The 23,450-nt window shown below is 55.4% G+C and overlaps 1 protein-coding gene and 1 long non-coding RNA gene across 2 annotated transcripts; one reads left to right on the plus strand and one right to left on the minus strand.

The window, feature by feature from the left end:
* Window positions 1–2,326: 2,326 nt before the first annotated feature.
* On the minus strand, window positions 2,327–8,597 carry LOC142432353 (uncharacterized). The gene is made up of 3 exons (XR_012780882.1): window positions 6,914–8,597; window positions 5,962–6,092; window positions 2,327–2,735 (listed from the first exon to the last, which is right to left on the minus strand). It is a non-coding gene; the product is annotated as an uncharacterized LOC142432353 (long non-coding RNA).
* Window positions 7,574–15,402, plus strand: IRGQ (immunity related GTPase Q). Its single transcript, XM_075537497.1, has 3 exons — window positions 7,574–7,774; window positions 8,044–8,575; window positions 10,450–15,402. Exons 2-3 carry the CDS (start codon window positions 8,046–8,048, stop codon window positions 11,684–11,686), a joined length of 1,767 nt encoding a protein of 588 aa, XP_075393612.1. The 5' UTR covers window positions 7,574–7,774; window positions 8,044–8,045; the 3' UTR covers window positions 11,687–15,402.
* Window positions 15,403–23,450: the final 8,048 nt, after the last annotated feature.

The following is a 23,450-nucleotide window of genomic DNA, read 5'->3' on the forward strand; positions in this document are numbered from 1 at the left end:
TTTATAAAACCCGGCAGCAGTTGAATTGGGCTATGGCTTACACACCCCTGCCTTAGGCTGTGCACCTGTGACACAGGCCCAGAATAATGGTGACTTACCCAAGACAGGAAGCAGCCCTGGTGGTGCAGGTGTTAAGCGCCTGACCTTGAACTACTGAAAGGCTGACACTTTGAACCCACCAGCAGGTGAAGGGTGAAGCTGTCCACTCCCGAACAGATTCACGGTCTGAGAAACCCAACAGCTTGGACCCCTCTTGTAGAGTTGCCATGAGCAGGGATGGACCGTGGGCCGACTTTAAAAAGATCGGGGCTTCCTTCTCCTTTGCGTAGGCTCAGAAATGGATGTTCTAGGGGTAGGGGCTTGAGTGGTGGTGCTGGTGAACACTATCCAAAGTACCATGGGGAGGGGGGAGTACCACGAAGTACCAAAAGGACAAACAGTCTGTGTTGGAAGAAGTCCGGCTAGCGTGCTCCTTAGTAGTGGGGTTTTGTCCCACGTACTTCGGACATGTTGTGAGGAGAGACCAGTTCCTGGAGAAGAATGTCACGCTTGGTAGAGTGGAGGGGCAGCGACACAGGAGGAAAGCCCCAGATGATGGACACTGGGCTCCATTGTGAGGGTGGTGCATGGCCGGGCGTTGTTTTGTTCTGTCATGCATAAGGTCGCTCTGAGTCTGAAAGGACTCCATGGCAAGGACAGGGGTAGTGTGGCCGCTCTGAGCCAGGAAGCCAAACGGAGGCTTGCACCTCTGCCATCTTGCTCCCCTGCCATTCACCATCCCAGTTCCACACGACACTCTTAGCCTAGTGGCTCTCGATGGCTCTGCCTAAATCCACATTTCAGGCAGGAAGTAGGGGAAGGGCCTGGTCTTTGTTGAAGCTGAAGGACACTTCCCAGAAACCTCCTATTAGCCAGAATGTCGTGGGGCCACACACATCCAGCCTCAAAGGGTTCTGGGAAATAGGGCCTCCTCACCACACACGAGAAGGCGGGTCTCAATCGCTGCCACATCCATGTCTCCTGTGTGCTTTGAAGCACCCTTCAATTCAAATAGGGCTCCGAGCATCAATGGCAGTGGGCAGGACCGGTGGGGTAGGGGATAAATAGGTGAGGTGGGGCTCACCTCCAGGCTACTGGTGACACCCACCGCCCAGCACCTCGCTGCCCCTGAGACAAGCACAGTCAGCCCAGGGTTGGGTCTTTCAAGGGAGTGGAGAATAGGCTCTGAATAGGACATCTCGCCAGGTTTCCAACTTTGGCCAAATCGGACTGCAACCAGATGGTCTCTCTGCTGGATCCTTCCGCAGCTCCCCCCCACAGGACCGGGTCAGCTCTGCTCCACCCCCACCCACCCCTTATGGTCTCTGGATCCTCAAAGTCCCCCACTCAAGGGCCAGGGGCCCTATAGAGACATTTTAACACGACCTTTTCTCCCAGAGGTAGTGTCTGTTTATATATGCCAGCACATCCGGAAAATGCGACCCAAAACCCTCTAAAGGGGACTCAGGACCCTGAGGGCCATAGCCCCTCCTTGGGTGAGGGGAGAGGCTGGCTGGGAGTGAGCAGAGTCCAGGACTCAGATCAACCCCCACACCCCAGGGGACCCAAGGCCCGGCTCCCACCCTTGCCACCCCATTTCCGAAGACCCAAGTGGCTGCTCATCTGGAAGCAGGCACTGCAGGACTGCCCTGGCTGTCCCACTCCCCCACCCCAATTCGGGGCAGCATTGCCGACGACACGGTTCGTGGTGCCCACCCGGGAAGAATTACGGGTGATTACACCCTTCAGTGGCTTGTGGCGATTTCAGAGGGTTTGATTGAAAAGGAGGGAAACACGGGGAACATTTTCCCTCGCTGACATCTCCTGTGCGTGATTTAAAGAAAAAAAGATCTCACGGTTGTCCGAGCCCCCTGCTTCTCCAAAGGTGTGTAGGGGTCCCATCGCCTGGGGCCCCAGGGGAGAGGCTCCTGGGGTGTATATGGAGGGGGGCAGGATCTCAACCCCTTGCCAGACCCCCAGGGGACCTGGACCCGGGGTCACCTGTGGGTGCCAGCACGCGCCGGAAGGAGTGCCGTCCAGCCTGGGGGATGGGGGAGTCCTGCGCACGTTCAGTGCAGGCCAAGGGGCCACGCGCACCAGGCGAGGCTGCCTCCCCAGAGGCCTGGCCACGGTCGGCCGGTCAGCACCCGCCACGGTCGGTCAGCACCCGGGTGGGCGGGCGGGCTGGGCGGCGGTGGCGCCGGACCTTGGCTGCGCCTGGGGTCGGGGGCGCCGGGGAGGGAGGGGGAGGAGCGGGCGCGCGCACGTACGCACGTAACGCGGGCGAACAGCGCCCCCTGCCGCTTCTCCGGTGGGCGTACGCTCCCGGGTCACGTGACGTCACGTGACGCGACGCTCCTGGACCTTGGCGGCGGCGGCGAAGGTGATGACGCAGCGACCCGCAGGGCGTGGGGAGTGGTCGCGGGAGGCCAGCCGGCGTCTCCCAGGATCTCTCCCGAGCCTCTGTCAGCCACACTGCGAGCTCGCCGGGCCGGACCGGGCCTGGGGCAAACGACCACTGGACCCAACCGGTGGAATGGACGTGCAGGCTGAGGCTGTGGGGGTGAGGGTTTGGAATGTGGGCGCCTGGACAGGGGTCCAGAGCCTCCCAGCCCGAGCCACGTGGTCAAGCCAGCAGAGCCTCGAGGTTGAACCCCGGCTGCCCCACTTCACAGGCTGGGACTCCAGCTCTCCGTCTGAAAAACGGGCCGGAGGGGAGGGGTAAGAAGTGGAGCTGATACCCGGGGCGCAAATAGAATGGAAATGTTTAGAAAATGTTGATGGCAACCTCTGTTCAAATATGCTTGAAAATGATCTTTAAAAAAATCCGTCTCAGCCAAAAAAAAAACAGGGTGAGGGCAGTGTCCACCTCCCTGGGTCACTGGAAGGACTCCCAGGACTGATGTCTATAAAGGGCTTAGATCAGTGTCAGCAGCCACAGTCACCAAGCAAGGAAAGCTGCCTCCCGCCAGGTCTTGTGTTCTGTTGAATACACACCTTCTCCCAGGTCATCCACAGCAGATGCGGCAGTGTGCTGTGATTGTGATGGATCAAGACAACGGACTACACCCTGTTCGCGCCAGGACCCGGACAAACCATGAATGTGGCCCAAGCCACAGAAACGACCAGCCCCAGACCCTCTACCACGGCTGATCCCCGAGGCTGTGGCAGGCTCTTTCCTCACCAACCACAGCTTGAACCTCACTCTGTAATGTGAGAAACAGAAAGACTACTCCCCCCAGGTTGTCTCCCCATAATATATGCCAAACCCAAGGTGTTGCTTGCTAACACATAGTCAATGACTACACACTTGGAGGTCAACTGCTTGAAGGTTCTCAGCCATCTAGAGCAATCAGACCCTATAGTCTGTCCCACCCTGAGTAGGGCCCACTCCCTTCTGAGAAGGAAAATTGATTGTTCCCTTGAAAGAGAGCCTAAAGACACTTACGGTCAAGCCCACTCAGGGATGACCAAGGTTAGGCTGTCATCTTGACTGAACCAGTCCATCTTGTTACATTTGTGCCTTCCTGTCACCTGTGCCCCTAGCTCGTTCCCTTCCTGTTGCACATATGCCTATTGTACAATCTTCTTGTTCCATATGTGGTTACCTGTAATTAGGGGGGCTTGCGCGCCCTGAGTGTATATAAGCCTTGGTTGGAAATGTATTCTCTCTGCACAGACCTGGCTGCTGACATCATGGCTGTACCGTAGGTGAGCATTCACATGCTTTATCTTTTCTGATGTCTCTTTAATTTTACTCTCAATTACACAACTAACCCTTGGACCCATTTGTTGGAGTATACAGCCTCTAACAACTGAGGGGTCTATAGGCACAATTGTATGGCGATAATATATAAAGATCTTAGTAAAGCCATAGACTATAGGAGAGATAGGGAAGAGAGTAAAATAAAGGAGTCAGACACATTTCAAGGTAGCATGCTCACCTGTGGGGCGGCCATGATCTCAGCACCAGGTCCATCCAGACAGAGGATCTTTCCTGTCTTGGGATATTTGTAGGTATCCATATATATGCATATTCAGGAGTCACATAGGTCACAAGGTGGGTGGTAACCACAGTAAGGTCCCTGAGCTCACAGGTGAAGAAACCCAACCCCTGCATTGGGGGGAGGCATGAGGGGGATGGGTGCAACAGGGGGAGGAAATAATCAAAGAATGTCTGCTTCCGCAGGGAGACGGAAGCAACCATGTGTTCACTTTAAAGCAGCATGGCTGTGAGGAGAGAATCTGTGGGAGTGACATTTAAAGCAGGGCAATGTGCTTACCAAAGTGGTGCCTTTCCTACCCTGGAAGACCAGCTTTCCAGATTTCCTCGTCCTAGTTCCCTCAGTGTTACTTTCCCACACCCATTCATTTGTAAGGGCTGGTCCCCCACATTGTTTAGTCCGCTTCCTCCTCGTAGGATTTATTTAGATTTACCCAATCAGAATCACTCCTGCTCCCTGGTGCCCTCCAATCCCAGGATGGTCCCTAGTTGGAATGCGCATTAACTCCAATTTGTCCAATCCAAGGTGTGTGTGTGTGTGTGTGTGTGTGTGTGTTTTTAAATCCTTTTATTTGGGCTCTTACAGCCCTTATAACAATACATACATCAATTGTATCAAGCATATTTGTACATATGTTGCCATCATTTTCTAAACATTTACTTTCTATTTGAGCCCTTGTTATCAGCTCCTCTTAATTCCCTCCCTCTTCCCTGGTGACCTCTTAATAAATTATAAATGATTATTTTCCTATCTTACACCGACTTCTGTCTCCCTTCACCCACATTTCTGTTGTGATCCCACTAGGTATGTTATGTGTTCATCATTGTGATCGGGTCACCCTTCCTCCCCACTTCCCCCCACCCTCTTGGTATCTATACTTCCAATTCTGTTCCTGAAGGGGTGTATTTGACCTGTATTTTGTGTGTCCTGAGCTCTTATCTGTACCACTGTAAATGCTCTGGTCCAGCCAGAACTGAAAGGCAGGACTGAGGTCATGATAGTGGGGGTGAGGAAGCCTCAAAGAACCAGATGAATATTGTATTTACTCAGTGCTATACTGTATGCTGGCTGACTCATCCCTTCCTTGTGACCCTTCTGTGAGGGGATGTCCTATTGTCTACAGATGGATTTTGGGTCTCTGCTTGGACTCCCTTCATTCTCAACATTATGGTTTTTGATGTTGTTTAGGGTCTTGTGATGCCTGTTACCTGATCCCATCACCATCTTATGATCACACAGGCTGATATGCTTCTTCCATGTGGGCTTGTTGCTTCTCTGCTTGATGACTGCTTCTTTAACTTCAACCCTTTAAGACCTCAGATGCTTTATCTTGATAGCCAGACACCATCTGCTTTCCTCACCACATATGATTATTCACCCATTTTATCTTCAGTGATTGTGTTGGGGGAGTGAGCATCACAGAATGCCAGGTTGCTAGAATAAAGTGTTTTTGCGTTGAGGGAGGACTTGAGCAGAGGCCCAAAGTCCGTTCACTTCCTCAATGTATTGCTAGATAAATATATATACATAGGCCAATACATCTATTTTAATGAACTAATCTATTTATGTGTACACACCTATGTTTATACCTCTACCCACAGCTTTGCTTCCTAAATCTTTCATGTTTTCTTTTACCTTCTTCCTGTCCCCGCATCACGCTCACCCTTCTGCCTTAGTAGCTCCTCAGCTAGATTGCTATTGCTCCAACATCCCCGAGATCTCTACGTCCTCCCTAGTTGTTGATTTTAATTCCCTAGTTGTTCCGGTCAATGGCATTGTTTGCTCACTGCTCCCTTCCCCTGCCTCCTCCTCCCCACCAAATCCCTCTGGAACCTCTGTCCAGTTCTGTTGCTTTCTCCTCAGGCTTGCCTCTCAATTTTCTGGTCTAAAAACTGGAGCACCTGGCAGGTGATTTTACCTGGATACCATCGTGACTTCTCTTCCCAATGACTTCCTGAAACTTCTTAGTATCCCCAGGTGTGTTCTCGTTGGTCTCTGGCTGGAGAGCATTAATGTGGCCGCTTTCATCATGAATCCTCACTCGCAGCTCTGAGGGAGAAGGATCAGGTTTTCTGCTCCCCATTAATGAGTACAGAAACTGTGGGTAGCAGTTCTACTCTGTCCTATAGGGTTGCAATGACCTGGGAACTGGAGAGCATTAGGTTTTTTGGGTTTTTTTTAGCTATTGATAATAGTTCTTGCCAAAGAGATGCCCTCTTTAGCACTGAACCTTCCCACCTTCCTTCAGCGAATCCAGAACAGAACAGCAGCCTTTTGAGGTGGGTACCGGCCGCCCTACTTCACAGACCGGGAAACCGAGGCCCACGCCACAATGCTGGACAAGGCTGGACCCTGGGGCCTCCTCTCTGAAGGTCTCTGCTCTGTCCTAGCCACATCTCCCACCACAAGCCTCTCCTGGGTGCCATCCTGTCCCTCCGCACTGCTTCCTGCCTGGGTGGCCAGAGCAGGGTGAGTGCAGCTGAGAGTAGTGAGTGAGGTGGAGATGGTCAGTCGGATCAAACAGCTCAGCCAGCACAGCCCTTAGCAATGGGCAAGTCTTGGACATCCAAGCAATGGAGAGAGCCTTTGGTCAGCTCAGGCACCAGGCCCTTCGTGGCAGTACTCACTGATCGCATCTCCAGTGAGTGGGGCGGGGGCTCCATGGTCTCTCTGGGACCGCACTAGTCAAGAGAGGGGATGCAAGTGCAAAGCCAATCATCACCTGAGGGCCTAGGCAGAGGCTGGCGCAAAGCTCACTCCCCCTACCCATCCAATGTTGATCTGGACAGTGACTCTCCTTTTTACCAGCCTCTCTCTGGCTCTCCAGAGATGCAGTTTTCTAAAACTCTCAGCAGGATGGAGCTCTTTACCGAGGGAAGCGTCAAACCGACCAAAAGAGTCCCGAGTTTGAGATTCTTAGAGCCTCCTCGCCGTTGTGCCTCGAACCTTCTGCACCAAACTAACTCCTTGCACCCAGAGTGTTAGTCACTCACGCCCGTCGATCGCCCAGGCGTCTTGGGCTGCTACCCCCCCCCGCCCCCTTTAGGTCGTCTCCTCTCGGCAGACATCCCTCTCTGGCACCCTAAGACCCCTCCAGTCTCCCAGCGGAGTGTCCGAGTGGCGCAGGCACTTGCTCGCCCAGCTTCCCAAGACTAAGGCCCCCAGCGCAGGCTCCAGCTTTTTTCCGTACAGCGCAGGGCTGCCTTTCGCAGTGCCTGTCAGTCGCGCGCCACAGCGCCGCCAGCCGGTAGGAAGCGGCGGAGGGTCCCCTGAATGTCCGCGTCCCCGAGGTTACTGCACGGTGGGGCTCGCGGAGCCTCGAAGCCCAGCGAGGTTCCGGAATGCCACCGGGCAGTGATGCGGTCGCACCAACCTCGTCCTCTGGGAGGGGTCCTTCTCCGCACCGGGGTCCTTCTCTGATGACGTCCCCGGCCACCTGTACCGTACAAACAGCTGGTTGCGCAAATGAGCGCAGGCGCCTTGGCACCCTCATTGTTCCAGGCCCCCGGGGGCAATCCCAGCCGCGCAGAAGCGCCGGCTGGCCGTTCTGCGCAGGCGCGTGAGGGGCGTCTCCGAGGTCACGCTTCGAAGACTCCTGGGCCCTAGAGGGAGCGTCTTCAGGCTAGAACCCCAAGACAGCCCCAGATCTCGGCGCCCGGAGCTCTTCGGTCTGCAGGGCCCCCCGAGAGCGGCTCCTCTGCCGGCCCGCCGCCCAGAACTGCGCTCCCGAGGTTCTCTGCTCTTTGCTTGCTTGGGGATTTGGAAAATCTCTGGAAGATGGGAGCGGGGAGGGCAAGGGAGGACGGGCCAGAGGCCCGGATTTCTGAGGTTTCAAATCAGAAATCTGGGCGCCGGGATTCTAGGTCCCGGAGAGTGACGCCGGGATGGGAGAAGGCTATGGGGACGGGACGGAGGACTGGATTCCCGGTTCCGTGTGGGCGGCTAGAAACGCCGAAGATTGGGGGCTCCCTGACCCGGGTCTCCCCGATCCCTTTTGCAGCCATGCCTCCGCCGCGGGGTGACGTGACAGCCTTGTTCCTGGGCCCCCCGGGCACCGGCAAGTCCGCGTTGATCGCAGCCCTGTGCGACAAGGATGTGGAGACGCTGGAGCCCCCCGAGGGGCCGTCGGACTCCAGGGTCCCCAGCCTGCGGGCGGCGGGCCCCGGCCTCTTTCTGGGCGAGCTGAGCTGCCCACCCGCCGTGCCGGGGCCCTGGGCGGCGGAGGCCAACGTGCTGGTGTTGGTGCTGCCCGGACCCGAGGGGAACGGCGAGGTCTTGCCCCCGGCGCTGGGGGAGGCCGCGCGGGCCGCCCTGGCGCGAGGGACGCCGCTGCTGGCGGTGCGGACCCTCGGCGCCGGGAGTGCCCAGGACGAAGCCCAAGCGCGCGAGCAGACGGCGGCCTTGCTGGACGGCGCCGGGTTGGGAGCCGTGGCTCTCTTCGTGGTCCCGACCGACCGCAGCGGCAGCCCTGGCGGCGAGGAGCTGGAGCGCCTGCGGGCAGCTGTGCAGAGCCAGGCGGAGGCCCTGCAGAGGTGAGCCGGGGGGTGGGGTGTTTGTGGGGAGGCTGGGAGGCTGGAGACCTAGCTGGAGGTTCCGCTCCTCCATCCAGCCCTCCCCCAGCCCAGCTCTCGGTGCAAGCTTTGAGGTCCCCGAGGCTCCGCCCCAAACCAGCGAGTGTGACCTGAGTGTGTGATCCTGCTCTGTCATCCACGCCCAGCCTCCAGCCAGGCCTCAGACCACAAGGTCCAGGCTCTCTCTAGGGAGAATTCTAGGACAGGCCCGGAGCTATGGTCCAAGTTCAACCCGCATCTAAAATGTTGGAGGGCTGGCTCACTCTGGCCACACAAGCTAACAAGTGATCCCAGTTAAGACTCTGGGAGCGCGAATGACATAGTGGGTGAGTAAGGCTACTAACCTCAACTGGGTCAGCAGCTTGAAACCAATAGCCGCTCCTAGGAGGGAGAAGAGGCCTTCTGCTCTTGTGAGGAGTGACCGTCTAGGAAACCCACTGTGGCAGGTCTACCCTGCCCTCTAGGGTTGCCAAGAGTCGGACTTGACCTGCAAGGGGTGTGTAGGTTTGTTTTTGAAAAGAATTACAGTCTTGGAAACCCACCGGGTCGTGCTGAGTGGGAATACGCTCCTGGTGGTGAGCGTTAAGACTCCACACCTGCATGCCCCGCCCGCCTCCCGGTCCCCCACCAGCTGGACAACCCTGGCTCTCAATGAACCGTATTGTTTTGAGCACCCTGCACTTGCTATCGCCTGTCTCCTGCCATGTCCGTGCCCAGGGTTGTGAGTTACCCCAGCTCCTACACACATGTAACTGAAGGAACCGTAGCTGGGTACTGTGCATCCTCATGGTCCTTGATGTGCTATGAGCCCATTATTGCCATTGCCCTTGCTAGCTACCCTCATTTTCTCTAGCCTCACCACTCCCCTTCCACTGGCCCTCTTCACCCCCTTATGCCGCTCAGGAAAGAGGTTCCGGGAACCTTGCCCTTTTCCAATAGAGATGACTTTTGTTAAGACTACTACCCAGGCCCGATTCTTTCTTTGTCCCAAGCCCCACCCTAGTATTCCCCCAACCTTTTAACCTCCCGACACCCGGACCCCTCAGGAGGAGGAAGGAAAGACCTCACTCAGCATATTGGGCTGTGCTGAGGGTCTGTCCCCACTCTGCCAGAGACCCTCCCTCCCTTCTCCTAGGCCCGCCCTGCTGTTGCTTTTTAGAAACCACAAGGCCAGCAGTTCAAAACCACTAGCCACTCCTTGGAGAATGATGAAATTTTATTTCCAAGTTAACTATGTCGGAAACCCACAGGGACAGGTCTACTCTGCCCCAAGTGTCCTTATGAGTTGGAATTGACCTGATGGCGGTCCCACCCCTACGATGGTTGTCAGTTTGGAGCCCCTGGCTGAAGCCCCTTGCTGTCAGTTCATCTCATTGAGGGTCTTCATCCTTTCTGCTGACCCTCTACACAATGTCCTTCTCCAAGGACTGGTCTCTCCTGGTCACATGTCCAAAGGATGTATGTGCCCTGACATCTGGTTTTCATTTACTGTGCACTCAGTTTGGCCCCTCCTTTCTTTTTTTTGGCTCCTCCTTTCTATGGTGGCCTCATGTTTATGCAGTAGGCTGCTAAAAGCAAGGTTAGTAGTTCTAGCCCTCTAGCCAGTCCTTGGGAGAAATATGAGGCTTTCTCCTGTTAAAAAAAGTTACAATCTTGGGCTCACACAGGGGCAGTTCTCCCGTGCTTTATAGGGTCCCAATGAGTTGGAATCAGTGTTTGGACTTTGGCTTTTCTTTGGCCCCACCCCTCTCCTGCTCACCTGGCCCAGTGCTCAGATCTGAGGATTCTTATGTCCTTGACACGCCCACCCCATCCCTGCTTCCCTGTGTCCACAGGCTCCTGCCGCCGGCCCAGGATGGCTTCGAGGTACTGGGTGCAGCAGAGCTGGAAGCCGTGCGTGAAGCCTTTGAGACAGGTGGCTTGGAGGCAGCTCTGTCATGGGTGCGCGCCGGCCTGGAGCGCCTGGGCAGCGCGCGCGTGGACCTGGCTGTGGTCGGCACAGCCCACCTAGGCCTCGTGCTGGACCTGCTCCTGGGTCTGGATCCTGGCGACCCAGGTGCCGCCCCTGCTTCTGCGCCTGCGGACCCCACGCCTTACCCAGCTCCTGAGCGTCCCAATGTGGTGCTGTGGACAGTCCCTCTGGACCCCGCGTGCGCTGCAGCCACCCCGCAGCCAACTCACTTCGATGCCGTCATCCTTGTCACGCCTGGGGCCCCCACCGAGAAGGACTGGGCCCAGGCCCGGGCCTTGATGCCTCCGGATGGGCCGCTGGTCTGCGTGCGAACTGACGGCGAGGGTGAAGAACCCACGGCTCTGGAAGGAGAGGAAATGATGGAGAAGCCCCGCGGCGGAGAGGGAATTGAGAATCGCGCCGCTGGATCGTCACTAGCGGGCAGCGATGATGGTTTGCCGCCGATTGGCACCGGTACATCGGGCACGTCCATCTCAGAGGACGAGACTTGGGAGGTGCTGGAGGAGGCGCAGCCGCCAGTGTTCCCTCTGCGCCAGGCCGGGCTGCCCGGGCTCTGCGCTTGGCTTCGGCACGCGCTCCCCCCAGGCCAGGCTGGGGCGCTGCTACTGGCGCTGCCACCCTCCTCGCCCAGCGCGGCCCAAACCAAGGCGGCAGCTTTGCGGGCCGGGGCCTGGCGGCCTGCCCTGCTGGCTAGCCTGGCAGCGGCCGCGGCACCCATACCAGGACTGGGCTGGGCTTGCGACGTGGCGCTCCTGCGGGGCCAGCTGGCCGAGTGGCGGCGGGGGCTGGGGCTCGAACCAGCAGCCCTGGCGCGACGCGAGCGCGCACTGGGCCTGACTCCCGGAGAGCTGGCATCACGGGCACACTTTCCTGGCCCCGTGACACGCGCGGAGGTGGAGGCCAGGCTGGGTGCGTGGGCTGGCGAGGGCAGGGCCGGGGGCGCGGCGCTGGGGGCACTCTCCTTTCTGTGGCCGGCCGGCGGCGCTGCGGCCACCGGTGGCCTGGGCTACCGGGCTGCCCACGGCGTCCTGCTGCAGGCGCTGGATGAGATGCTGGCAGATGCCCAAGCCGTGCTGGCATTCCCGTCTTCTGCCCAGTAAGGCATGGATGGGGACCAGGGCTTCCGAGGGTTCCTGAGACGGGAGCTGCTGGTTCCACCCAGGTTGAGGACCCTGAATCCCTGATAGAGGGAAGGGGCTTGAAGTGTCCTGGTCCGGCGGTGGGATGTCTGGTCCCGAGGGACAATGGAGCCCTGACAGCCACCTCCGTGCTTGAAGAACAAGTCCTTCTGATTTATGACTATCGGGTGGGCAGGACTCCTGGATTCTCTTGGTGCTGGGAACCTAACACTTCGTGCCCTGCCACCCCACTTGGGCTCCAAGGGAATAGAAACTGGACATTGGTCATATGACCCTCAGCTGGGGAAAGGGAACCTGGAAACCCCAGGAAGCTGGAGCCTTTGGAAACCCCAAAGGGACCCAGGGCATGGAGTTTCCTGGGTGCAGTGGCTGGCACATAGACTCCCCCTGTGCTCGGACGGGTCTGGGATTTCACCTTTCCCTGGCACTGGCGAGGGGGACAGGCTGGCCTCTCAAGAAGACCGTGGACTCTTTTCTTAGCTATTAGGTGGAAAGGGAAAGAGGGCTGGACAGGGTGGGCTCTGGGCAGCAGCCTGCGACCTGGAGCGATGTGTAGAGGTGCAGGACCCCAGGCCCTCACAGCCATCTTCCAGCAGCCTCCCAGATCCGGAGCTCGGTGAGTTTGTGTGGGAGCAGGTTTGACTCTTCGGTGAGTTTAAGGGGAATGTGTTTGACTGTCCCCACGTCGCAGGGGCTGGGTGACACTGTTCTCCAGGGAGTCTGTTCGATCTCCCTTCTTTGGAGGTTTCTGTCTCTTTGGAGTTGAGCTCCTCCGTCCCTGAGCCCTAAAACCCTTTCCGGGCCTCCCATGTCTAAAAAGCAGCTACACTGCTGTCACCGTTCAGACATTTCTGTGGGGCCCCCAGAAAGACTAGACAAGCGTCCCAGACTGGGAGAGAGTGATCCCCCCTCCCCTGCAGGAAGAGTGAGGTGAAGAAGCCACGGTGCCTAGGTTTCCAGCTGCTAGCTCCAGGTTCCCGGATTCTCAGATGTCAAGAAGAGAAAGGGAGCCAGCCTGGGGCTAGGACCACCCTTTGTGACAGGGAGAGGGGAGGCTGCAGGCCCAACGCCGCACAGTCAGGCCCTGCCCATCTCGTGCCCTGTGTGTGCCAGCCCCAACCAGCATGGCAGCTCCACCTTCGGATGCTTGAGTGGCCCACCCTGGGGGCTGCCCTCGCGCTTGGCTATGTTCTGCCCTCAGACCAGCCCCCTGGCAGTCTGGAGTCCGCTCCACTACCCCCTCAGCGAGGCCCCCCCTGCCTCCCCTCACGGAAGTGTGTCTCACCCAGTTGCTTCTGCAACTAGCAGTGACCCTCAGTGTGTTCTGGAGTTTCCCATGACGGATTATTAGGAGGAGATTTCTTAGGGGGGCGGGGCACTGGGTGGGCTCATGTGTCCAGCCTTGCTGTAAGGAGTTGAGTGTTGACCATCTGTGCTACCCAGGCACCCCTAGCTCCCCCAATTCCTTGCATCTCCTCCGGGTGGTTTTCCTCGGCTCAATCGTGATCTTTATTTACCAGTGTCATGCCTCTCACTCTGCTGTATCCACCCCCACCATCACCTAGAACAGCGCCTGGCAGACAGTCAGTGCTAAGTGTTTCAGAATGAGTCCCCTGAAGAGCGACCTGCAGGGGGTGGGAGGAGGCAGCTGGCCCTGTGCCAGCTAGTTATTGACCTCCATGCCCCTCAACCGGGAGAGAATGCTGGCCGCTTCTGTTGCCATCGGTGCACCACGAGGTGGCCTGTCCCACGCCTCAGTCTGGCTGTGAAGCCCCTCCACCAAGCTTGCCAACCACCTGAAGGAGCAGGGGGGCGGCCCACCCCCCAGGAGGAATTCAAGCCACACCTGTCCCTCCTTGGACCTTTTCCCGCAGCCACATACATTCCTGACATAAAAAGAAGGCAGGAGAAGCGAATGTTTCTTAGCTTTGACTTAACCCAGTGTAACCCGAACTCTCGTCTCAATGGGGAGCCACTCTCGAAAGCATGAGCTGCATTTCTGTGTTTTGTGTTCAGGCTGAGCCTTGGAAAGGAGGAGCGGCTGGCGATGCTCTGTCCGGCAGGGCAGCTAAGAGTTGGAATTGGTTCCCCGGCAACGGTTGGTGGGTTGATTAAATCTGCAAACTGCTGCGCATGTGGTCCAGCGCATGTCCGTTCAGGTGATCACACTGATTTGCACCAGGCTGCAGTTGGTGAAGCTGATGGAGCTCCTTCGATGGGGGTGTGTCACTGAGTATTACTCTCAGGGTTCCAATGCGTGGAAGGCGTCCAAACGAGATGTCCCAACCCCGTCTGCCATCAGTGGATGGCTGCCGACAAGTTTTCTCAGTCATACACTCATCAGGATCTCGGGGCTTTCACGAAAAAAGGGTCTACTCACAATGGTGAACTCCCAGGAGATCTGCTGGGCCAGTTAAACTCGGCTTCCAGAGAGGTCGGCGCAGAAAACAATGGTGACTGGGGATCCCAAAGGGGGATGTGGGTGTCGGGGAGGGGCAGCTGGATAGATTTTCTTGAAGGGCACAGGACACTGACCGGGTCTTGTCAGGAAGAAGTTTTAAGCAAATGGAAAACTGCATTGGTAAGGAAAAGGCCAGGAGACTTGTGCCGAAGGATCCCGCCCCCCCCCCCCCCCCATGACAGCCCACTTGCTTGTTCTTTGAGGGTCACCAAGGTTGTCTTAGGAGAATTTTCATTGGGAAACCTTACCCCATCCATGCTACAGCCCGAATCTTGTCCCTTCAGAGTTCTAGTTGTCCACAAAAGTCAAGTGACGGGACCTAAATTGTAGAGTAAGGAGCCCTGGTGGTGTGGTGGTTACACACCCGGCTGCTAAGGTCAGCAGTTTGAAACCACCAGCTGCTCTGGGAGCGAAAGATGGGGCTTTCTACTCCTGTGGAGTTGTCAGGTTGCTGTGAGTGGAACAGGAAGCTGGTTTTGGGGGGATGATGGCATTTATGGAGGCTACGGGGTTTGTGCCAGGGTTGCCTGTCTGGCTGCCCTGTCAGCTGCTTGGTGGCCCATGGCAACTTCTGAGTCCCCCTTCTGGTGCCCTGATTTGACCCCCGTACTTAATGGGGCTTCTCCGAGTGGTGAGCTGTCTTCTTTCCTGCCAGATTGAAGAGTGTGCATGGAGAAATGAAAACCCATACTTTGAATCTGTGTACAGCGCTCATGTCTTTCCCTCTGCTAGTTTGAGGCCCCATGACAAAGCTATGAGTTTAGCCAGCTGGGCTGAAGTATCCCCGGGCAGGGGACTGGCTTCAGTGACTTGGTTGAGGGAAACTGGCATAACCAACCCCGCGTACTTCACTGGTCACAAAGCTGCTGCCGTCAGAACCAGGCACACACTGCTACAGTATGTGGTTGGTCTTTAGTAGACAATAGCTCAAAGCAGGAGTGGAGGGGCTTGGAGTCCTCCCCAGGGTCAGGGAGTGTGGGGAAAAGGCTAGCCCCCACAACTAATCATGGGTTCCGTAGGTGCAATTGTACAGTTAAGATACGTAAGGATTATAGTAAAGTCTTAGAGAACATGAGAGAGACAGAAGAGTCAAATGATTAAGCCAGACATGTGTCATGGTAGCATGCTCACCTCCTGGATGGCCATGGTCTTACCAGCCAGGTCTGCACACAGCGTGGGCCAGGGTGAGGTGGGGCAGAGACTAGGTCAAGAGCAGGAGGCAACTGGGGGGTGGGGGGGCGTGGTTACAGGTAACTATGGGTCACAGGAAGGGGCAGTACAATAGGTGTAAGCATCATAGGAAGGGGATGTGCGGTAGGCGAAAGCGTGACAGGAAGGGGATGAATTAGGGGTATACACGTAATAGGAAGGAGGGACTAGAGGTTACGTGTGACACAAGGGGCAGACCCTAGACTCAATTTGGCAGCCTAACCTTGGTCATCCTTGAGTGGGCTTGACCTCCCTGGGCTCTCCTTCAGGGAAACAATCTACTATCCTAATCAGAAGGGAGTGAGCCATACTTGTGGGATAAACAGTGGTGTCTGCTTGCTCTGGATGGCTGATAACCCTTAGGGAGAATAACCCCTGACCTACTTCTGTTGACCTCCAAGTGTATAGTCTTGTTTTTTTGTGTGTGTGTATAGTCATTTGCCGTGTGTAGCAAGCAGCTAAGTTTGGGATATATTTGGGGGAGACAACTTGGGTGAAATCTTTGCTTCCCACAAGGGAGTAACATAGCTGGATTGAGTGTGCTACAAGTCTGGAAGGTGATATCGGGGTTCTCTATAGGGAGTTGGTACTTCTATAGGTGGCTGTCAGAAAGCCACTTACAGCCTTTAGCTTGTAGCACTTCAGAGACCCTGTGGTTAGTCAGGACCTCTAAAGTTCCTCCTATAGTGATCTTTACTGCTTCTTGGAGTAACAGGGCCACGACAACTGTATCAGGTTGGCAAGGTGGCTAGCTGAATGAGGTAAGATCTAACATTGATAACTATGTCACCGGCTGAGGCTGGTGTCTAGCTTCTGGATTAGCACTTCCAGGGCCACCACCTTTCTCTCATGAGCACTTAGGAAAAACCTTCTCGTAGGGTCTGGGAGATCTAGTGCTGGAGCCTAGAGCAGAAGAGCCTTAAATTGGTCACTGTATCCTTTTGCTTTGTGCCCCACAGGAGTCGTTCTAAGTCACTTGTTCCTTCCAGGCTCTCATTGGGCTTTGCAAGGAGTCTGTAGTTGGGATCCAGATTCTACAAAGCCTAGTAAGGCTTAGACACTTGTAGCTGTAAGTTTCCGGCTCAGACAGCTCCACAATTGCCCTTATTCATTCTAAGGAGAGCTCTACCTCTTGTTTCATTCCCTGGGCCTTGTCCCTAGGGACTTCGTAGCTTCTCTGTCAAGTTTAAGACTTGTACCGTATGAGCAATAGACTGTTCCCAAGTGGCGCAGCACATGAGCTCGTCTACGTATTGTAGGACTGTGCCCCCTCTAGAGTAAGGCCAGCTAGGACCTGGCTTAGGGCTTGTCCAAACATGGGGGGCTATCTCGGAAGCCCTGTGGCAATACCATCCAGTAAAATTGGTGTGACCCTGCCCCTGTTCTAATTTCCACTCAAAAGCAAAAAGGAAGTGGCTCTGTGGGTCCAGCAGGATGCAGAAAAAGGCATCCTTGAAGTCCAGAATGCTGTACCACTGTGGAGTTAGGAACTTTCGCTAGGAGTGTATAGGGTGCAGTGGGATCTCTGCTCCGTTTATTATCCTGATGCCTTGAATCAGATGGTAAGACCCATCTTTCTTTTTGACTGGTGAAATTGGGGTGCCACATGGGGAATTAACAGCGACCATTAGTCAATGCTGGAGGAATTTTTGAAGAAGGGGTTGTAATCCTTTGATGGCTTCAGATTTCAAAGGTTACTGCTACTGGCAGGGAAACTGCGTGGGGTCTTTCAGGAAAATACAGGGGTTGCATATTTAGCTCTGCCGGGGACTCCTGTGTCCCAGACGTCAGAGTTTATGACACTTTGCCACTGTCCCTGTGTAGGGCTTAGCAGCTTCTCCGAGGTAAGGAACATATGGAAGGCTGTAGTACTAGGATGAGGATCTTTGACTATGGAGGTGTGTGGCTTAGACAATACAGGTGGACATTCAAGGATTACTACGATGCCATAAAAGATGTAAAAGTTGTCCCAGAGGCACCTTAAGGGTTCCCTAAAGCGTTTGACTACAGGTTTTCCTGACACTCCCATGGTCGTGCGTGGTGCCAGGGGTCCGGGGAGGGAGGTAAGGACAGAGTAGGCGGCCCCACATCTATGCTCACCCGAAGCTCCAGACCAGTAACAGCAAGCTCCTGCTCCTGGCCCATCCGGGCCTTTTCAATCCTCAGCAGCTGCACACTTGCCTGGGGCAGCTCCCCTCCTGGTGTCTCCCATAGGACAGAGTGCTGCCCAATGGCCAGTTTTTTGGGTTTTTTTGGTAGTAGTAGCAGCCTGGCCCTCATGGAGGCCTATTCTGGTTAGGCCAATCCCTTGTCCAGTTACTTGGGCCATGAATCACATAACACGTGGTACCTTCTTCAGGGGTCTTGGGAACCTGGGAGGCAGTCAATGGGCGTTGGTTAGCAATGGCGGCCAGTATCTGCGCATGCCTAATGTTCTTGCCTGAGCCTGGGCTTCCTGTTCTTTGTCCCTGTTGTAAAAGGTTGCATTGGTTCTAGTGACCATCTCTTCAAAGGTCGCTCCTTCAGGCTTCTGCACTAACTTCTGGAGCTTCTTCAGAGTGTCTGGTGCAGCCTGTGTGAGAAATTTGTCTCCCTTCATTTGCTTCAGTGCCTACAGTGGTGTGACAACTCAGGGCGTCTCTCAGCTGCTCTAAGAGACTTACGGGACTTCCATTAAGCCCATGGTGAATAGCTGTCACTTGAGTGTAGTTGATGGCCTTTTGCCGCCCTGACTTTAGTCCATTTTGGATACACGCCAGAAAATGTTCCCGTGCCCACCTGTCATTGGGATCATTATAATCCCAGGTGGGGTCAGTGGGAAGCACAGCTATTTCTCCTACTGGATACTTATCGTTCACATGTAAACCTGCAAACTTCCTAGCTCCCTTCAGCGCTGTCCCTTTCTCACAGTCTGTCATGGTCTGTACCGGAATGATCATTACATCCTTCCAAGCCAAGTCATAGGCTGGGGTGAGGTGCTGAAAGGTCTCTGTGTGCTGTTCTGGACTTTCTGAATAACTGCCTAGGTCACAATATGCCCAAGTTCAATTAGGGTGAAAGCCTTGTGAATTGCCCAGGGACCCAACTCCCCTGATGCCGCTATTAAGGGTAGGACTTTGATGGAGACACCTCTCCCCCCAGGTTCAGAGACCGAGGGTGGTGTGACTGGGCTGGGGGTGGAGGGACCTTTAGCTTCAGGGTCCCTTAAGGAGGGGTCCTTGGTACACTTGGAACCAAGGTCTTCACCGCTTCTCCAGATGAAAATGCTTTAACATAAGGGAACCCCGCCCCCCACTTCTCCATCCCATTGCAGAAACGTCCCAGCAGAATCAGAGTCAGGAGGGAAAGTGCCATTCCTTGGCCACGATTCCCCATGACCTAGAATGTACCGAGACAGATATTGTTATATTGCAGATGATAATAGTGTCTATCTCTCTAGTGTCTGTGGGTCAAATCGATACCAGTCAGGACACAGTGTAACGCCGCTCCCCGGGCAACAGATCCTGCATTGCCCCTGTTGGAAACCAAACAAGCCATTAGAGAGCCCTGTGCCCTGCAGTCAGATGTCCCAATGCACATAGCACCTAAGACACCCTGAGACTTGAGCCCAAACAGATGCCTCTATTTGGGGGGGGGGAGGGCGGGGAACCTGGTCTCTATCAGAAAACTGGGCCCCTAGCATTTTCTAGACAGCATGCAAGGGATTTGAGTCACCGGTGCAGGTGGCCTTACAGAGCCGACGAATGAACGTCTGTCGGTCAGATCTGGACCACAGGTCGGGTTAGACTCCGGGATCCTCATCTAGAAACAAGCAATGAGAAGTTGGAGGGTCTGGTGCCCCAGGGTCATAACCGAGGTCCCAGGGTACACCACACTTAAGGCACCCTGAAACTTGAGCCCCAAGCAGGCACCCATGGTCTCGAGGGAAGTGGGGGGGGCAGGGGGCGCGATCATTTTCTAGAGAGCAAGGAAGAAGTAGGCCACTGACGCAGGTGACCTCACAGGCTGACATGGAATTACTGGCATGAGTAATCCACCTGGACATCCACAGGCAGGACCACTGGCTTATGAGCAGGCCATTCTAGGGAAATTGGGATCCTTGATTGGACACATACTGTCACAGGGGAACTGGACCAGGACTACAAATGATCCAGAGGCCAAAGGCAGGGAGGCAGTTGTGCTTAAAAACCTTTCAAAAACAGGATTAGCAGTTACTTCAGAGGCCTTGCTTCCTGCCAAATGCCTTTTTAAAATCTTGGCAAAAGGGGAAGCCAACCAGTAGAAGCAGCAAAACAACAGCAGAAAGCCAAGCCCAAACAGGACCACCAAGCTGCTTATTTGTGGACAGGAGAAAGCCCAGGCCAAAAAATCTGGGAACGTGGTGGGGTCAGAACTGTGAGAACTGGGCGGGGCTAGCCACGAAGTCCCCACCCCTCCACTTGGTTGGAGCTCTGAGTGCCATCTTGACGAGGTCAGTAGGAGACCACTAGCTCAGTTGCCCTGTAACAAATGGCGGGCACTGGGGGCACCGTCTTGATGAGGTTGGTAGAGTCATGTGTTCCACTACCCTGCAAGAAAAGGCGGAGTTGGGGGTCCGAGGGGAGAAAGCAGGGGAACCGGCATCCTGCAAAGAGGCCAACAGGTTTACGTGAGCAACAGTGTGCTGGCAGCAACACGGAGCAAAACATTGGAAAGCAAGGGACCTTTTGGCACCAGAGTTCCCCCAAACTCAGCAGCAGTTTTCTGCTGGCATCACAGGAAGGGAAGCTGAGGGACACCTGTGGGGTAGGGAGGTTGGGGGAGTGAGTAAGGGGGTCCAAGTAAAGTTCGCTCAGCAACTCCAAAGGGGGCAGGGTTGAATGATCCTGGGGACATGTCCCTGTGTCTGGGAGTGGGGAGTCCCATCTCCCTCCTACAGAGGCCGGCGCCCTCAAACTTCAGGCCTTGCGCTTTACATCCAACACTTAGGAAGTTCTACCCACCCGCCACAGCTTCACAGTCTCTCCAGGGCGGTGAGGTGAAGTCTGAGAAGTGCAGAGTCAGGTGGAGATGGGTGTCCGTTCCAGGGACAAGTGTCCCGAGCTGGGCTTGCCTTAGAGCAGTGACTCTCAACCTTCCTAAGGCCGCGGCCCTTTCATACAGTTCCTCATGTGGTGGTGACCCCCCCAACCATAAAATTATTTTTAAATCGTTTTATTAGGGGCTCATACAACTCTTAGCACAATCCATACATACATCAGTTGTGTAAAGCACATTTGTACATTCATTGCCCCCATAACATTTTTTCGTTGCTACTTCATAACTAATTTTACTACTGTTAACGAATCGGGGGATCCCTATGAAAGGGTTGTTTGACCCCACAGGTTGAGAACCACTGCCTTAGAGGATGGCGTCCAACGTTTTTATCTGAGTACCGGCACCACAATGTTAGGTATCTCGAGTGAGTAAGCCCTCATTGGTTCTTGGCTTCACATAAGTGGGTTTTTGTGAAGTGCAGAACACATTTCTGGTTTTACAGTCTCAAAGGGGATCCCAACTGAGCACAAATAGCCTTGTGGAAAAGAGTACTCAAGGGTGCGGAACTTGGCGGGGAGGGGATCCCAGGTGGCCAGGAGTCCAAGACCCCTAGAGGCTAAGAGCATATGAGGGAGACCCTCCCTCTGCCTCTGACCTGGATTGAGGTAAGAGCATGGGGGCAAGAGAGAGTCCCTGCCTTTCTCATAGCCGACCCCTGGTGGGGGAAGGCATGGTTGAAGGCTTTAGTTGACCCCATTGACTGGGTTGAGCCTACCTGGGTGAGGTCATGAGCCTGGGCCTAGTTTGGACCACCCAGGTGTGCCTCCCACCTGGCTGGGGGCTTGAATTGGAGCGTGCTCAGTTTTGGGTTTTCCTAGGTGTTTAATGGTCGCCTGACTTCCTTCTCAACTTTTTGCAGGCATGGGAGGGGCAACTCCCTGTCTGTAAACCATCTACCTAACAGGGTGTGTTGAGCAACAATAGCTTTACATGCTGCTATTTTTGTTTAGTCCAGGTTTTTACTATTTTGTAGTGATTCGTTTACTTTTTTAATTTACCATCCCTATTTAATAGCTCCCCTTCAGTGGATACTTATCAGTTTTCAAATGAACTCCCCAACCAGCTGCCATCCAATCCCTTCCGACCCGTGGCGACAGCATGTGTTCAGAGCTGGGCTGAGCAGCCCCAAAAGGTTTCCAGTGTCTGTGACCTTTCGGATGGAAGTCGCCTGGCTTTTCTTCCCGGGCAACTTTGCGTGTGCCCGGACCCCAACCTCTGCATCTGTAGCTGTGTGCTTGCTCACATAGGGCTTCCAGGGACTACAAGCCAACCAGTCTTTCAGCAGAACTAACTCCATTCTCAGCATTCTGCCATGCATGGCTCACGGCTAGCAGCAGAGGTCGCGAACACATCCTCCGTCACCAATGAAGCTAGACAGCCTAGCGCCTGCTGCCGACTGAGGATGGCCTGGGCCACATTGTGTCCACCTCACAGGGTTCCCGGAAGGATTGAGTGCCGCACAGCATCGCGAGAAAGCAGGCACAGAAGCCAGTGGCCCTGTTCACCCACAAGCCCTTGGCCCCAGGCAGCAAGAAGACAATCTCAGGCCGGGCACCTTCTGTCTGGCCACCAAGCCTTTGCTCACAGTGCTTGTTGCTGCCCTCCTGACCTTGGCTTCTCTGGACCCCTCGCGCCTGGGGGAGTCACAGTGGAGAAGGCAAGGCCCAGTTTGTGTGAGGTGGGTGTTAGGGAGGGGCTTTGTGTTCCCAAAGCTGTGTCCTGGCATTCCTGGGTCTCTCGGTGACTGTCAACGGGGGTGGGTTTTTGAACCCCGACTTCTGCTTGGATTGTGTCATGGACACTGGAGGCCTTGGGTTGCTATGGAGCAGCTGCGTCCCGGGGTGGCACCTGCACACACCACCCCCTCAATGGCCCTCATGGCAGGACCCCGGGCAGCTGTAGGGTAGGTACTACAGCAGCCCAAAGGGAGGCAGAGCAGCTCCCCCCAGCAAGGTTGGGGAGAAGCAACCTTGTCATGACAGTTGCCTCAGACGGCGCGGGGTCCTGAAGAAGTTGCAGTGTCTCCGGTCAGGGTGCCGAGGATTAGTGTGTGTGTGGGAAGAGGGGAGATGGTGCTTGTGTGTTTGTTTTGAGAAATGAATAAAGATGCGTGGAAAAGTCCCTGAGGTGCATAGCTGTGCCTTGTCAGTTTGTCCTGAAGGAGCCTCATCACCACTCACAGCCTCCCTATCAGAGAAGTCCCACAGAGGGGTCCCAGCTACATCCACTTCCCTGCTCCGTGTCTCCTCCGTTGTCTCCAGGCTCAGGGAGAGGAGGCACCACCTGGGACTGCCGTGATGTGGGAAGTTGGTACGTACACACACACACACACACACACACACACACACACACACACACACGATGAGCCCCTCCCTTGCCCACTCCTTCCCGGCACATCTATTGGTTTCCTGGTCACAATCTGTGGCCCCGTGAAGAATCGATTCTTCATGGGCGTGCATGTCACTTCTGGGTCCCAGCCGGCAGCCACCCACACATCATCTTTCCCTACTGCGCTGCTGGCTGCAGGGTTGGGGTCTGTGACCCCTGTGCCTCCGACTGCAATGAGCAGAGCCCCCTGTGGGAGGGGCTGGGCTTGGGGAGGAAGGGAAAATCAGCTGCCTGTGCATGAGCCCCTCCCTTAAAAACACTCCTCTTCACCACACACAGAGGTTGACTAAGGAAACTGGTGGTGCTGTGGGTTAAGTGTTAGACCACTAACTAACCTCCAAGGTTTGTGGTTCAAACCCACCAGCTGCCCCCCTTAAAAGATTCACAGCCTCTTAGACCCTAAGGGGGAGGTAGGGAGTCCTACTCTGTCCTCTGGGGTCCCTATGAGTGAGAATCAACCAGGGCAGCAGGTGTGGTCAGGAGATGGCACGCTTTTTTCCCCCTGTCCCCAGGGAGGAGGTTTGGCCGTGTGGTTTCCTTAGGCCAATGGAATGTGCACACGTAGGACCTGAGCACACACCTTCCATGTTC

Source organism: Tenrec ecaudatus, chromosome 18, assembly GCF_050624435.1.
Source record: "Tenrec ecaudatus isolate mTenEca1 chromosome 18, mTenEca1.hap1, whole genome shotgun sequence".
Taxonomy (NCBI): Eukaryota; Metazoa; Chordata; class Mammalia; order Afrosoricida; family Tenrecidae; genus Tenrec; species Tenrec ecaudatus.